The sequence below is a fragment of the Convolutriloba macropyga genome, chromosome 15 (genome assembly GCF_964194025.1).
Source record: "Convolutriloba macropyga chromosome 15, txConMacr16.3, whole genome shotgun sequence".
NCBI classification, from domain to species: domain Eukaryota; kingdom Metazoa; phylum Xenacoelomorpha; order Acoela; family Convolutidae; genus Convolutriloba; species Convolutriloba macropyga.
Genome location: NC_134482.1, coordinates 37,735,414 through 37,751,396, shown reverse-complemented (window position 1 = coordinate 37,751,396; position 15,983 = coordinate 37,735,414). Strand labels below are relative to the sequence as shown.

The window sequence follows — 15,983 nt, the reverse complement described above, 5'->3', positions numbered from 1 at the left end:
TCTGTTCAAGTGCTGGAACAAGTTGAACGCATAACTGTTTTAATATCTGCTGCATAACTCTCAGCGTACCGTACTATGATTGCGTCAGAACATAAACTTCTCCTTGTGCTTTTGGTAAGAAATTCTTCTCTGATTTTATTTTGTTTCGCAAGGGCAATATAAAATAATATTTTGCAGATACAGGCTTTTTTCTCATTGATCAAATAATAGATCATTGCTTCTCTGAGATCCTTTTTTTGAAAAGCTGAGCTAATAGAAAAGTCATAAGAGATTTTTTTTAACCGTAACTATAGCAGTACTTTGTGCATTTAGACAGTTTTCCATAATTTTCCAAATGTGCTACTGTGTAATTCGCCAAGTCTTCCAAAGTTAAAACCAATTTAAACCGGCGGTTATCATCAAGACTTTGAAAAAACCTCGCAAGATGCTTGCAAGGTTAGAAATTATCAAATCAGTGTTTTGCAAAATTCTTACAAATTAACCTTCTCTTCATTTTTTTTGAAAACCCACTTGTGAAAATGAAATTTAATTGTTTGAGTTGCCATTGGGAAACATCTTTATTATACATTCCACTGTGAAAAAAATTTGCAAAAAAGAAAAGACACAAATTGGTTAAGAAGCTTTCAAAATTTTGTCTTTCAGTTTTTTCGCCATCGTCTCCCATGAAATTTCAATAGTTCGAAGTTCTTAGTCCCATTGTTACTACGGAACATTTCTACAAAATCTCCTTACAAATCAAGTGGAAACGCTCATGTCTTCCGGTCGTATATCTTTATTGAAATAAGTGCCTATCCATTAAGATAACTTTTACGGTTATTAGAGAAATTGTTTTTCAAGGCCCCGCTCAGCTTAAGTTGTTTTAACTAAGAAAACTATAGTGAGACAAAGTCTAATTTCCCGGCAGAAAACTGAAATACTTTACAATACACTGTACTTTGTGTATTGTAAATTATCCCAGTGGTAGAACTAAAAAAGGTAATCAACTGTCGGGAACTTTTCGATGTCAAATAAAACTTGGCTCCTGCGAAAATCCAGTTGTCTTTTTTGGCTTTCTCGCCATCTTTTTTTCTTTGATTGGGACCTGCCGCGGCTAATTTACTAAAACAATTTATAGAAAAACTGATAGAGTATTGTGAAAGGCATACGTCCAAGGCATATTTCTTAAATCAATAACTTCCTTTAATTAATTGTGTATACTTTTTGTGGGTGTTTTTCAGATCTCTTAGGAGGTTTTTGTTGAGTTGATAACAGTATATATATATAAGATACTCCAGGGCTGACTCCAGTATAAAGCCTATGGTTTTCTTGCAAAATCTTCTATGATTCGAGCAAAACTCTAACAATAATTTACACAATCTTATCTCACAATCTTATACAATTTTGTCTCACTATTAAGCGAGTGTCTTTCTTTCAATAATATATGGAACACTCGCGGCATCATTTTGAAAAAACAATAATCACGTTTGTGCAAGTTCTTAGTTCCAGAGTTGCTAGGGCAAACTTCCAAAAACTTTTCTGCCAAATCAATTATAATTCGACCCAAACTATAATCTCTCAATAACGACAAGTTAACCTAGGTTGAGATACCACACTGAAAGTCTATATGTCCAGACCGTGCCAGACTTTTGTACGTTCCAAACAAGAATTTGTGCGATCTAAAAATGAAAATTGGTTTGTTCATGTTCAGACTATCGGGCGTTCAAAAAGCAATTACCAGACTTTCCGGTTCAAAGTTGTCTAAGTCCAGGTTTATGTGCGTTCACCAGCCGATAGGAAAATATGTCGGACAGGAAGAACCGATGAAAGCAAAAACAAAGGGTTTCATGAGTCTACAAATACATATTTTTTAACTCATGAAACGCTCTTTTTCGCTAAAGGAAAAATTTTTGCACTTAAAACAAATTTTCTTAGAATTAATGTAACTATTTTTGAAATATGGTCTTTTTCATCGGGTCAAGTAATAGTTCAATATGAACCGAAGTTGGTATGCAGTAAGCCTGGTGTATACCGCTTGTACTTTCATTTCGATCTGGATATAAGGAATTTCCGTCTAGCACGTCAACCTGGGTATGGTTTTAGAGGATCTTTAAGCTAAGACCTCGCTCAGCTACATGGCTACAGGGTGGAGATGCAAAACCCAAGTGACCTCTGATCAGATTTTGTCCTATGATCAGACCGTGCCAGACCAATAAGTCCCATAAGTGGGAAAGAGCCCAATTCCTTGCAAGAAAATTTTAATTACTTTTTACACACCCCAACTAATATCATGTTTGCATTACCTTGCGGCTTTTCGGGTTCCTTAGCAACTAGGATTGTCACTGAATAGGTGAGTTCTTCTGTGGCAACAATGTTGATTTGTTCACGCATCTCGTTCACTCGCGCCCTTTCGCGTTCGAGGTTTGCCGACTCATAGAGAAGTCGCGCAAAGGTATGCTGAACTTCCAAAACGGCGTTCTCCAGGTCCACTAAGTTCAGTTTTGGGGGTGCGACCCAGCTCTTAACTTTCAACGACGATTTCAGATTTAACACGGAAGAGATTAGCTGTTTACACTTGTCCTGATTCTTCTCCCATTTGCACTGCGAATTTTCATTCATTTCTGATATGAGCGTGAATAAATTTTCAGTGTCCACGGCAAACTGTTGTCCAAATCTCTCAATCATTGCGTTTTCCGAAGAGGCCTCACCATCTAAAAACACGCATAACATTGGAAGCAAGCTGATCGGGATTCAGGTTTGTTTGTTGGTGTGAGGTTTCTTTGGTCCTTTTGTTTATAGTAATTTATCGCTAAAAGCAGATACTAATTAAAGCAAACTTGAGTTATTGCAACTCCATTTATGCTGTTTATTGAACTATTTTCCCTAAGTAAGCAGGGACAATTTTCGTGAGGCACAATGTTGGGCATTTTAAAGAAAAATGATGAGTATGACGTAATTTATGGGTTAATTCAGGGTTCATTTATCATCAGAGTGTCATATAGTTATTTATTGTCAATCCTAAGGAGCTTCATGACTGAAAAAATTAGATGTGTATAAACATATTGCGAAACAATATTCGAGCCCTGTTGCAGCTTTACAAGGTCAATGTCCGAAAAAGCAAATTTCAAAAAATTTGGCCTTTTGTGGAAACGAGTGCTGCATTTTGTCCTCATTTTACATTATGGATATCACTTTACCATTTTTGTAAGCTGGAAAATATTTGCTCGTGGAGCCAAGTAACCGAATATCAGCTAAAGCAGAACTGTAGACCGTTGTTTAAGACCATTTCTCAAGCCCGCTGGGGTGTAATCCGGAAATCGAAGGTCGGTTATCGTGCGGTTATCAAAAGTTCCTGTGTTGGATTGAAAGAGCAACCCAGAAATGTCCGATCCGGCTAGTAAGAGGAGTCACTCATAGGGATATTTATATTACAAACACGCTCAACTTTGACGCACAAAGAGAGCTACTCCGCGAGTCAGTTATAACAGACGAAGCCCTTGGGAAAACAATTCAATTGTAACTGAGATTTCAAAATCAACAACGCATAAATCAAAATTGGACGGGTAAACAACCCATAACTATGCTGAAAATCTCTACAAAATAAATTGCAAAAACACTAACAAACAACGCCAAAATTTCAGCTGCATCGCTTAGGGCTATTCACAAAATGAAACCACAAACAATTGCCACAAGTTTGATCAAACATGGAAAACTAACCATAAAACCATTTTTCCTGCAGAAGGAGAAAAATGCAACAATTTCGGAAAGGTTGAAAATTTTGCAAAAATTGATAGAAACTGAGAACTAAACAACAAAAACAGTTCGCCAAAAACGTTAATAAAATCAAAGACGTCCATGAAGACAAACGACGATGAAGAAACTGTTAATTATAATAGCAGCTAGAGGAAAAAAACAAAATCAAGTGTAGGACTCGACATACGAAGGCACAGATTAAGGTTATGGCGCAAAAAAGCTGCGAAATAGCGACGAAAGTTTAAACTCTTCGTACAAAATTCCAAACGGGAATAATTTTTGTACTGCCATGATAGAGTCAGGAAACATATTTATCATCATCGACAGGAGTCTGCGGAACAAAATAATTGAAGACACTTTAAACTCGAAAGAGGTGCAATCGTAGATTAATATTTGCAAAGGGATGGTTAGAGTAAACGGCAAGCTGAGGACTTCAACCAAATGCAACGTAACACCCAATGTCCTATCAAGCGACTGGTCCTATCAAGGTCTTTTTCAACGGATTGGGTTTTCGGAACCACATATTGCAAAATCAATGTCTCAAAAAAAACGACAGCGCAAAACACCAAGATGTAGACGAGACCTTATTAATTGATTTTCTGAACTAGAAGAATTTAAACGTCTACAAAAAATGGTATCACAGAAAAACGCTTCAATTGCTCTGATACAAAATTCATATCTCCAATAGTAATTGAAACTAACCATACCATCATACCAGCATTTGACTAAACCGTTCTTAATGAAGCAATTCACTATAATAAGTACTGATTGCCGAATACAGTAATGCTTTTTGATTCCAAATTACACAACTTAACCGCAGCTTAAAACCGCCAAAAAGCATCTTTCTCAACAACCGATCAAAAATAAGCTTATATTCAACTTTAATTAATCAAATAAACATAAAATATTGCTTTTTTACTGCCATATATTGTTACTCGAGTAGCATGTTCCAATTTTAAAATAGATTTTACGGGTTACCTGATATGCCGGCAGAGCTTCATAAGGATAAAGACGACATAATAATTGTCAGCACTGGTTCGAAGGAAGATAAACTGAAATATGCCAACCAACGTCTAAAACGATAAGACGAAGATAAAATACGCATTAACCCACTCGAACGTCGTTTTACAAAACTAGAATTCGAATAAGACTTGGTTCAAAAATCTGTGATCACAACCTGTGATATATCCGCTCGAAATAAAAACAACGACTCTTTAGCATTTCCACCTCCTAATGCCCTACAATGATTCAGATCATTGCCACGATCGGTTTAATATATCTGCAATTTTATACGTATTTTATCACAGCTCTGTCATTCACTTCTCCATTACTGGGGAAACCGTAAAATTTGTATGATTTAAAAACCACGAAAAAAACTTTAATGAAATTAATTAGAAAAAAGCATCGGGTACTGAAAAAATTGAACTGTTTAGAAAAGTATCGCTAACAGAATTTTTCAAAAACTATCTTTACGGAGAACATTTTAAATTCATCGCTGATGAAAATGCAAAAACTTCGATAATCAAAAAACGCAGCCCCCGTAAACTTATATAAGTTTATTATCCGGTGGTGTAGATTGACTACTACAATGAAAATTTACAATTGAATATCTAATTGAAGCCAAAATGATACTTGCTGATCCTTTTTTACAATAGTTTTGCAAAAGATGAAAAAAATTCCGAAGGTTTTGAACACTTTACCAAACATACTACCAAACATACTACCAAAGATTTTGACACAAGTGGTACAACACAGCAATCTTGTAGATGAACCTGCACCGCAGTCACCCGCTATCAAAGGAGATATATCATATTTTCATAAGCCGTTAAGTGACCCAAGGAACAAATTATTATCACCTAATTATGCATATCTATCACCCAATTTGATTTCGAAACTCAATAAACGAAATCGAGTCGCTAAAATCAAATTCATTTTGCAACATTGGTTTTGCACCTCAAAATCAATTGGAGATAAACAAATTCGCCTTGAATTGATAATAGAGCTATGACAATGCAAAAGTTACATGCAAATAGTGAACAATGTGAACATTTAGAAAATTTCTACACAAATTTTGACATCAACTTAAGTAATCACAAATAGCTCCACAACTAAGCCGCAAAACTACAAAAAACTCCAAGTTTAAATAAAGCGCAAAAATATACAATTTTTGTTTGCATATTACTCGGATCGCGATTAACCAACTCAATACTCAAATAAGTTGAGCGAAATTTTTGGCAATTCAGTCCACACAAAATCAATGCCTTGACCAAAAATACGGAAACTTATCGAAGACGGCAAAATCTCATGCAACTTTCAATACAGTGAAGACTCCGATACACCACCAATCAATGCCATCCCAGGGACTAACCAGAATACTTACAAGTCACCTGGTCCAAATTTGTCTATCAGCAGATCCCCTAACAAATCTGAAGACAAAAAAATAACAGAGGAGAACGCGGAATGACCACTAATCAGTACCACCATAGGATGAACTGGTGTATATACACTTCTCCAGGCATAAAATCGTCTATCAATAAGTCTTTAAACAAAACCGAGGATAAAAAAAATTAGCAGAAATTGTGAGGAAGATTTATTGCAAATTCATTCTTGCGATCCTCACATGCAAGAATCGAGAACTGGATGAAGTAAGGACTTGGTTGTGATGAACTATGAACATCGAGTGAAGGAGACAAGCCCATAGATCAACTCACTACGGCGCAACAAAATTTTTATGAACAGCTTCTCTGGTTTAGTGAACGAAATGCTCTTTTAAAGGCAAACAAAAAAGTTGCTTTTGAGGACATCCTCCCACGCACCCGGGCAGCTTCTCGATGCTAAGAATGGCGCAAAACAGCTTCTGGCCGTCTATCTGTCTCAAGATTATAGCAAAAATTAGTGAGGTTAAAATCTGAACCGAAATTGGCAAGACTTTTAAATCTGTCCTTTGGCGTAGCAAATGTTAACCATAATCAATTGTGAGGAGCCGAACAGAGAAAAATCAAATTGGTTTCGGCGGTCCCAATCTTAAAAAAGCGGTTTGATCAAATTTTTCTGACTGCTGTGTACAGATAAGGGATGTATCTTACTGTTGAAAAATTTAGCAATGCTTCTTCCCCCAGTGTAATTAGATTTGTTAAATAATAAAATTATAAGAAGAGAATTGAAAGATCGTTCATACTACGCGTGTGATTGGCAAATTACGCGTGTGATTGGCAAAAAATTCAAACACTTCGAAAAGAGAACTTAATTGATGCTTTATATACAGCCGCAAATGAACATAGAGCTATCGGACTTGTTGAAAGGCCATATTTCCCTCTTAGATAGTCGAACTAACGCACAGTTGAACTATGCACAGACGCAGGTTCATGCAGCATTATTGAGATAGAGAAAGTCATGTGCGCCGCGACAAGCAAAAACAACCAAACTTTGGCAACAAATGCAAGACAACAAACCCAGATTGATATGTTCAGCATACGCTCTATGCACAACGGAGCATACACGTGTATTCAGCATGTGTAACGCTAATAGAGAAATTGAAGAGAAGATTGATGGATTATACACGATGGTAGTATTCTACGAAAAGTCAGTCCAACTACAAATTTTACCGCAGAATAGTTCGAATGACTACAAATATTACTAAATTACCCAATCACAAATTCTATTTTTTTTCTATTTTTCTTGTTTCCTGCTATCTGGCGGTTCTTGGTGCTGTTTAAAATTGGTGTCAACACTATTTTTTGACATTTTGAGTTTTTAATGAATTGAAATTAGGGAGAAATCCGAGTTAAATCCCTATTAACGAGTACTAAGCAGTAGTCTAATCTGTTTAAATTACAGGGATGCAGATACCTATTGATGCGTTAATAAAGTTGCAGATATATTTCCGCAATGAAAAGCATCATTACGATGCAGAGGTATACCCCAAAATTTCCGCCTTAGAAAAATTGGCTCGAAAATTAGATACGTGCAATGAACGAATTAAGAGACATCCTTTGTATCTTACTTTTCGCAAAAGGGGTTCCGCCAATTTCGCGAAATAAAAGAACATTCGGTGCGAAAAGTAGGTAACAAATCTTGTAGCACGTTTCCGCTCAATTTAGGTATCTGTTATTCGCGCGCATTTTGAGCATGCAATAAGCACTTTAGTAAAGATTTAATTAAAGGTTTAAAAGCCTTAAAGTTCTTTAAATACATGCAACCACAAAATCTGATTTTTTTTCGAAAAATCCTTCGCACATCGAAGGCTTTGTATATCCATGTGGGACTGGCCGAGTTTAATAAGTAGTAATAAATAGTACTAATAAGTAGTGATAAGTAGTAATAAAGTACTATAAGTAGTAATAAAGTAGTAATAAAGTACTAATAATAGTAATAAGTTAGGCTTAATTAAATAAATAGTATTTAAGTTAGGCTTAATTGCGGATTTTATGCGAAATCGAGCTACATTGCGTGCAAAAAATCGATACATAAATGAAGCGGATGCGTGATACAACTCGCTCGAAAAATAGGTTATTAAGTTTGTACTTGTATTTCGCGGCTAAATTTAGGACATTTTTGCGAACACGGGATACGATATTTCCCTCCATTTTGCCGGTTTCTGCTAAAGTAGTTATTTGCCGCTATATTGATCCACTTTCAACGTATTAACATAGTAAAAACGAACACGACATACACGCATCGGACATATCTGCCCGTGACGATTTGGGTATACCTCTGCATGATACGCACACCTGTAAATTAGGACAAATTATGCTTAAGCGCATAACACAACCGCTTTCTACGAACAAAATTATTCGTTTATGCTGAATTTTTTTCAGCTGTCCAAAAGACTTCCTATTGCTGGACGGCTCACCTAACAGCCAGTATTATTTGACAGTCGACGTAAGGAGCAGCGAAAGTATTTGAACGCACGAAAAAACGCACAAATATTTTTGAGCGCACGAATGTCTGGACATAGGTACGTTCCGTCTGGAGCGATCTGGACATAGACATGTTTTGTCTGGGACGGTCTGGACATATGAAGTTTCGGTCTGAACCTAGGAGCTGACTAATCGAATTTGACATAAAAATCCGCGTGAATGGCCAGTTTTTATCATAGTACTGCTGATTAAAAATCACGCACGTATGTAAACTAACAGTAATTCTTACCAAGGCTATTATCACCAAGGCTCCTGTTTGGTGATGTGCTGGTCCCAAATGTCTTAACCAAGAAGATGTTTTCGTTGGACACACCGTTGAAAATTTTCAGGACCCGTTCAAGCCAGTATCGACTGAATTCAGAAGCTTCCGTATTGGGTTTGCTATCAACCAGACAAACAGCATTGATCTCTGCTAGACTCACGCCTTCCGTTCTCTTTGATATTAACGCTTTCATCAACTGCTCATCAAAAGCACAGTCAACAATTGGGCCTTGATCAAAGCCAGGTGTGTCGATAATAGTATACACAATGTCCCGATCTTGGAACGAGTAGGCCATAATCCAAGTAGTTTCCCCACTCGTCTGTCTAATGGCTCCCTTGTATCTCGACTTTCCTTTGTGCTCGTCCTCAACTTCAAAACGGAAATAGTCGTCGAATTCCACATCCAGGAGGGCGTTAAACAATGCGTTAACAAACGTTGTTTTCCCGCTTCGAGATGACCCTAAAACTAGTATCGTCTTGTGTTCTTTCACTTTGACCGTTGTACATAGTGGCGAGGAGAGCAGGTCTAGTCTCAGCCGATGATGAGACTCTAGTATCGTTTTGTCAGCTTTAATGAAATATCTCATCGGCTCTATTGATTTATTCGTCGAGATCAAATGCTGATGCCGCAACAACTTCTTAGTAACAGCGCTGAAATCATAGATTGTAACACCAAAAAGGTAATTTTGAAAGAATGTCGCCGCTCAAATTTTCAAAACACAACGTTTTCAACTAAACTCCGACGAAAGCAAATTTTATCTTCTTTGAAATGAAAGATCCTAATATGAAACCAAAGATAACATATTCGTTTTCAATCATATCCGCAGATTTTGTATTTTGTAAAAAATTTTCTTTGATCTGTTTATGAGGACGGGGAAATGATACAACTAAAATACGATCTATTATAATCACAGAGTATACTTTTTCAATCTTTTTGAATGTTGATCGATTTTTTGTTATCAGCATCTTAGAGCATAATAATTGAAGCCTTTAGGAAGTGAGTTGTCGTATAATCATTGTATGGCTACCAGGAAAGCATACAAAGCATATATGGCCTAGAATGATTGCTAGGAGTCAAAGAAAACCTTTTACGAAATCAAACAAAGCTGTATAATGCGTAACCCGGGTTATCAAGACGTTCCTGTAGTTCATTAAATTTTCATCGGGAAACATTTAAGAAACATTTAAGGCAAAAAAGCGAACCGTCGAGTGCAAGATGTAATAATCATCACAAAACATGAAAGTCTAAGTAATGAAACCAAAACCTCGATCGAGACTCTAAGGACAAGCGACAAGCAACTTAATTTGATAACATGATTTTCAAGTTGTCGTTCAAATATTTCCAGATGCCTTTGTGAAAAACTGAGAAGCTGCCGATTTACGCGATTTGATTTACGAAACGTCAAAATTTTCCGTCGAAGGTTCTCACGAATGTAAACCGCTGTGAAACCGTTGAACCTTTATTTGATGGGACTGATATTCAGAATCCCGAGTAGAATCTAAACTTGTAACTGTTGAAACGAAGCCTCATAGCGTTAAACAAATAAACCAAACTGACGACCGAAAAATTTCCGCACTTTTTCATGCCTGTCTTTTTTTAAAAAAAGTTATTCGAATTTTGTTAGTTTCAGTCACTTAATTTTTCTCAGTTATGTTTTGCAAAACACGGCCCAATCAAAGAGCAGCGATTTGGAGTTTATGAGAATTCACTTTCGAGATGTACCGTAAACACCATGGGCAAAAAAAACTTATAGTAATTTTTTAGCCAATCGCGGATTAAGAAAAAAAGATCCTTAAGGATTACATGCTCATAATAATATTTTTGAAGAATTTTGACTTACAGCCCCTTAATAAGTTCTCTTAATACAGAACAGAATAATAAAAACTTTTCAATTAGTGATCGGATGTATCAACTTTTATTCACAAAAGAAATTCAACTGCCACAAAGTTGATCAATTCAGACAGTAAACCTTTATACACGGAAAATTTTCGATTACAGCTATTTTGCCGTGGAAAACTTAATTTGTACAAACTGATTTCCTTCCGCCTTCTGCTGCTTTTAGAAGTTTAGGTGTACTTTATTTTTGTGTTATGATGACCCAGATTGCCTAAATTTAACATTAATAAATACTATTTATCATGTGTATCAGAATGCAGTTCACACATGTTTTTTAACAAAAAGTACTCGTTCTCACAGTCAATGAACCATCAATGATATTGCGTTGGGTAGGGGATATCTGTAGAGCAAGTTCTCAGTTTGCTATTTGTAATAATCGCAATTTGTCGCTGTTTAGATAATAGACGCCGTTTTTGACCGAGAACGGGCTCTTTTTGTTGTCGTGACTGTTGGGAGGCGGGTTTAAATTGAATTCATGGATTGGTAAGACTTTGTAACGGAAGGCAATGTTCAATGACGTCTACTCGATATCTGTCGGTTTGTGCTGATTGCTGTCTGTCTTCTTTTTCGCCTCTGCGGTGGTGTTGTTATCTCCAGCTCCGCGATTGTATGTTATTTTGTGGATATGGACTTGATTGGTTCTAACTTTTTTGGAATTTTTGGCGTTCTCACTCGTAGAGCGCGAGAAACATTTGAGTGAATGGAGAAAGCATAGCTCGAATGGTCAGTTATGCGGTGATGTTTGACTTTTTTCTTAATTTTTGTTTCTAGTGTCCTGTGCGTGCTCTTGAATTAACTCTTCCTTTGATATTTCTTATTGTGTTTTTGTCTGCAATCTGCATATTACTGTAGGTCTGTCTTCCACTCGGCTTTTGTCCCAATGTTAGCTAAATCGAGTGGCGAATTGTAACCTCCCTTTTTTCCGGCTCGTTTTTCTAGTCAAAGCTGTCTGTCTTAATTGCAGACAATCTTGGGGCCAAAAATTCGCAGAGAACATCCAGGGTCTTCTTAGATTGTTTCTTCATTGAGATTTGTTGCTAAATTTAGGGCCAATGATGCCTCACTCTTGGATGCCGTAGCCCTATTTCGAGTTGTTGCAGTACTCTGGACTCTTGTGCCGGCTCATTCTTTCTTCTTACAACTGAATCTTCTGAGAGTCTGTGGCGTCTCTATTCGAAATCAATATCACAGCGGGATCCATACGCCCAGCGATCTTTGGGTATGAGTTCGTCCCACTGAACGGTATCTAGACTAATTTTTTATTGTATTATTTATTGTATTTCTAGATTGAGTGTATTTTGATAACATATTCGTAGCTTATGGAAAACCAAGATTACAGAAACCCTTGAGTTTAAAAGGATTCTCGTGCCACGGTTTTAATACATGCTAAGCGACACTTTAGTTGTTTGTTTTAGCTTTTTTAGATTACCAATTGCTCTATGATCGTGCGGCGGAGTTTCAATGAACCTGTGTTTTTATTACAGGTTAATTTGATTTGTTGACAGGTTTGTCAATTAACTTTCTGATATTGCGGGTGGTATGCCAAAACTTAATACGTAATCTTGCAGGAACTTTAAGGCATTCTGTACGTTCGCTCTATCGAATACTTCGGCAATTTTGAAAAACTATCTATATCTGCAACGAATTATAATTCATGATCTTTCCCGTTGTAAAGAGGGCCGCCAAAAAGTTTAGGAGTTCTTTTATTGGGAACTTTCCACAACTTCAATGGTGCACGCATAGGAGAAGATGTCATGGAATTTATAGTTTTACCGGGATTGACAAAAGTGCTGCACTTTGTTTTTTGAGAGCAAATTGCAATGCATTTAAGTCAACATGCGTGTATTGCTATCGCATTCATACCCCAGCTTCCCGAGTGCGTCGCGTATATGGCTTCCATGTAAGCCTCTTTAATTGACTTAGCTATGACATTCTTGTCATCCAGACCAACAGACACAAACACACACACACACACACATATACACACACAAAAGCGTTCTTCCCCTGGAGATCATTCCAGTGGCTGTGGGTAAATGGTGAAAATTGCATGCCTCTCTTCTTTATCGGCCGTGATACAATCGAGGATTTCTTTCAACATGTAACACTAAGAGGTAAGTCTAGCCATCAGGGTACTACAGAAGAGGTTTGAAAGTCCAAATTTGGATGAGTCCGTATACAGCTTGTCTGTTGATGTGGCTGCATTCTCCATATTCGTCGTTTCATTGCCTGGAGTGTGTTGTGACCGATGAAAAGGCAGTCGATGGTCTGGTCTCGTCAGCAAATCTGAACTTCAATGGTGTCTGATCTTTAAGAGTGTTTTGTTGTCAGAGTTAGTCATCATGAGCACTGACTGGTAATTTTTCGCAATTGTTTCCAAACTGGAGATTGAAAAAGGCAACTCATTTGATGTATGTTTTGTATGTTTGTTTCCAGAGGGGGAGTGACCCGCATGTTTTATAGATCATAGCGATTTCAAATCAATTTTGTCACCCTTAATTTATCGCAGCAACATGTAAAGATAGGTAGAAGACTTTACATTTATTAACATTAGAGTTATGTGAGCAATAAAACTAAAGACTGGTAAAAGCTCTTACATGTATTAGGATTTGAATGAAGGCAGCAACGTATAAAGATAGAAAATAGATTTTACACGTCTTAAAGTTCGAAATCAGAGAGCAAAGCCTTAAGATTGGTACGAGGTCTAATTTTCTTAGCAATATAAGAAAAAAGCTCATAGATAGCTTATTGGAAAGCAAGCTATTTTTTTTGTTTTCCCATGAGTCAAAACGCTGATGCATTAATTTGTTTTGAAGATTGTGCTCTGTAAATATAAGTGCAATTGACAGGAAATTCAGCACTGCTAATACAACTTTGAAAATACTGAATGTTTTCGGTGTTGAGATCGCTAATTTTAGTTTTTGAGTTTTTTATGAAACGTTTTTCAACCAAAGACATGATTGTTGTATTATTAAATTATCTTTATCGTATATGACGTCACTGCAATTTTTTGCTAATTTCCCTTTTCAGTGGTTTTTCAGGTAAAAAGAAAGAGAAAAGTGGATCAAAACGAACCTCTGATGAACCAGCAACTTTATAACACCGAATGGATCTCCTTATACGCATGTTTAAATTGATACATCAAAAATGTTACTATTAAAAAGCATGAGGTCAAAGTTATCCATTCGGAAGAATGGGAACAAATGGATTTAAGAATTTTCCAGGTTTCTTTTATATCAGAACAGCAAGCCTTGCTTAAATTTTTTAAACCAGGTAAACCTGCAGAAGTGATCAACACCTTGCAAAATGAGCCGGCAAAAAATGATTACTTTAAAGATTGGCCCATCAGATTGACAAACTTTTATTACAATCACATCACATGTTCACAAGCATTGAATTGATTTAAATGAGAAAAATGTTTTTAAAAGAATCAGATAATTATGAATTTATATCATCAAAGGTTTTCTGTGAAATCCATATACATCCACATTTTTTTTGGATAGAAAAAAGAAATCACTTCTTAGTTTGCTAATAGGTCAGAATTTGGTGATTTATCGTTTCTATTCCTCTGTTAGTTGAGGTTTTTTTTCACTGCCTCATCTAGAACTCGTCTGTACATTCGTAAAGGTCTATCGCTGTTTTCCCCAAGAACATTCTTGTTGAGTCCTTTGCTGCTGAACTTAATTTTGTTGGATACTGAAACAAAGCAACAATATTTCTTGCAATATATACATAGCCTTTCAGTAGAACGGAACTTCTCGTTGAAAAATCCAGGCTCAAGCTTGTCCTGTTTTACAGGTTTATCACATCATGTTCCTGAAAAAAATCGTTGCACTATTATTATGAAAAAAAAATATTTTCTCCTCATCGCATTCCAAAATTTCCTCATTTCTGGTTTAATGCACTCATAGAGATCTTCATGAACCAAGGACAGATACAAAGAATAACTGTCTATTGCTTGAATTTCTGAAAATTGCAGAACTTGACAAGGGAATTATAGTAGAGCTCCATTATTTTCAGTTTGCCCTAATGTAAGATAAAGAATCCAACAATTTTTGCTTCACCATGCTCAACCGTGATTGCAACAAACTCAACGTCATTAATATCTGTCGAAAAGTTGTTCACTTTTCTAAAAAGGCGGTTATTAATAGCTTTATGCGTCTTTTCGTCGTTAAGATAATAAATGTTTTGTGCCGATATCGATCCATAAACTGATAGCCATACGAACTGTTTCCACGAAATTTCATAGTTTCAGCAACAACGCTAGAGTTTGGACCTTCATCATTTTCTCGTCTTGCATCAACGACAGTTGTTGCGAAACAGTTCAGTTTTGTTTCAAAACAGTATACTCAATGAATCTGTGGCTTTTGATACAACGTAGACCCAGCTTCAAATTAAACCTTAAAAATGGTATTATTACTTTTATATTGTTTAATTTGTAATTCGAAATCAACTTTTGTTGAGGTTATACCAAAAACGCAAATTCACAGCATATTCCAGCATGAATTGCCCAACATCTTAGTTTTTGAAAATTGGAGAAAAGATTGAAAATCCTTCACGAAGCTCTTCATTAACTTCTAATCCACATTGTACACATCCGATTAGTTTGTCTTCGTCTATCATCGCCAACAGAGTTGCACTGCTGAGGGGTAGTTTGTATGATAATTTTTTTGGGATGACTTTTCAGGTTGGAGTTCTCTTGAACATGATCACACCATTCAAAATCTCTAATCTCTGTAACTTTATACCTTTTCTTTTCTAGATAAAAATTTTGCAACTTATCAGAGCCACGTTTTTGGATTCCACTCTCAAATTCTTCCTCGCTAAGGCTTGGCTTTGCTTCCCTGCACGCACAAAAATGGTAATAGCATTCATGGCCTGCGAAAATTGTTTGGCAAGACCAGAAAAGACATCCACAATAAAATAAATCAATTTTTTCCCGTTTTCCAGTTGTATAAAAACTCTCAATAGTACCTTCGGGTCTGGTTGCTTGACAGAAAAATATTACCATGTTCTCTAGTCTCCTAATTTTGTTTTGACAAGAAGTTTTGAAGATCGATATCAAACTCCCATCTAGTGTTCAATCCAGTTGGCCTTGCAGGCACATGGAGAAAGGATAAAATTGACTGGCATTTTTTCCAACTAATGCTTTACATATTTTCTTGCCTCCGGATCAACGT

At 36.4% G+C, this 15,983-nt stretch overlaps 1 protein-coding gene across 1 annotated transcript in view; it reads right to left on the bottom strand.

The window, feature by feature from the left end:
* LOC142354176 (uncharacterized) overlaps nt 1-15,983 on the bottom strand; it is a 153,093-nt gene that overhangs the window by 15,261 nt on the left and 121,849 nt on the right. Inside the window, exons 6-7 of the mRNA XM_075406436.1 lie at nt 8,878-9,560; nt 2,280-2,687 (exon numbers count right to left, since the gene is read on the bottom strand). Coding sequence (XP_075262551.1) covers nt 2,280-2,687; nt 8,878-9,560 — 1,091 coding nt within the window. The remainder of the gene's footprint in view (nt 1-2,279; nt 2,688-8,877; nt 9,561-15,983) is intronic.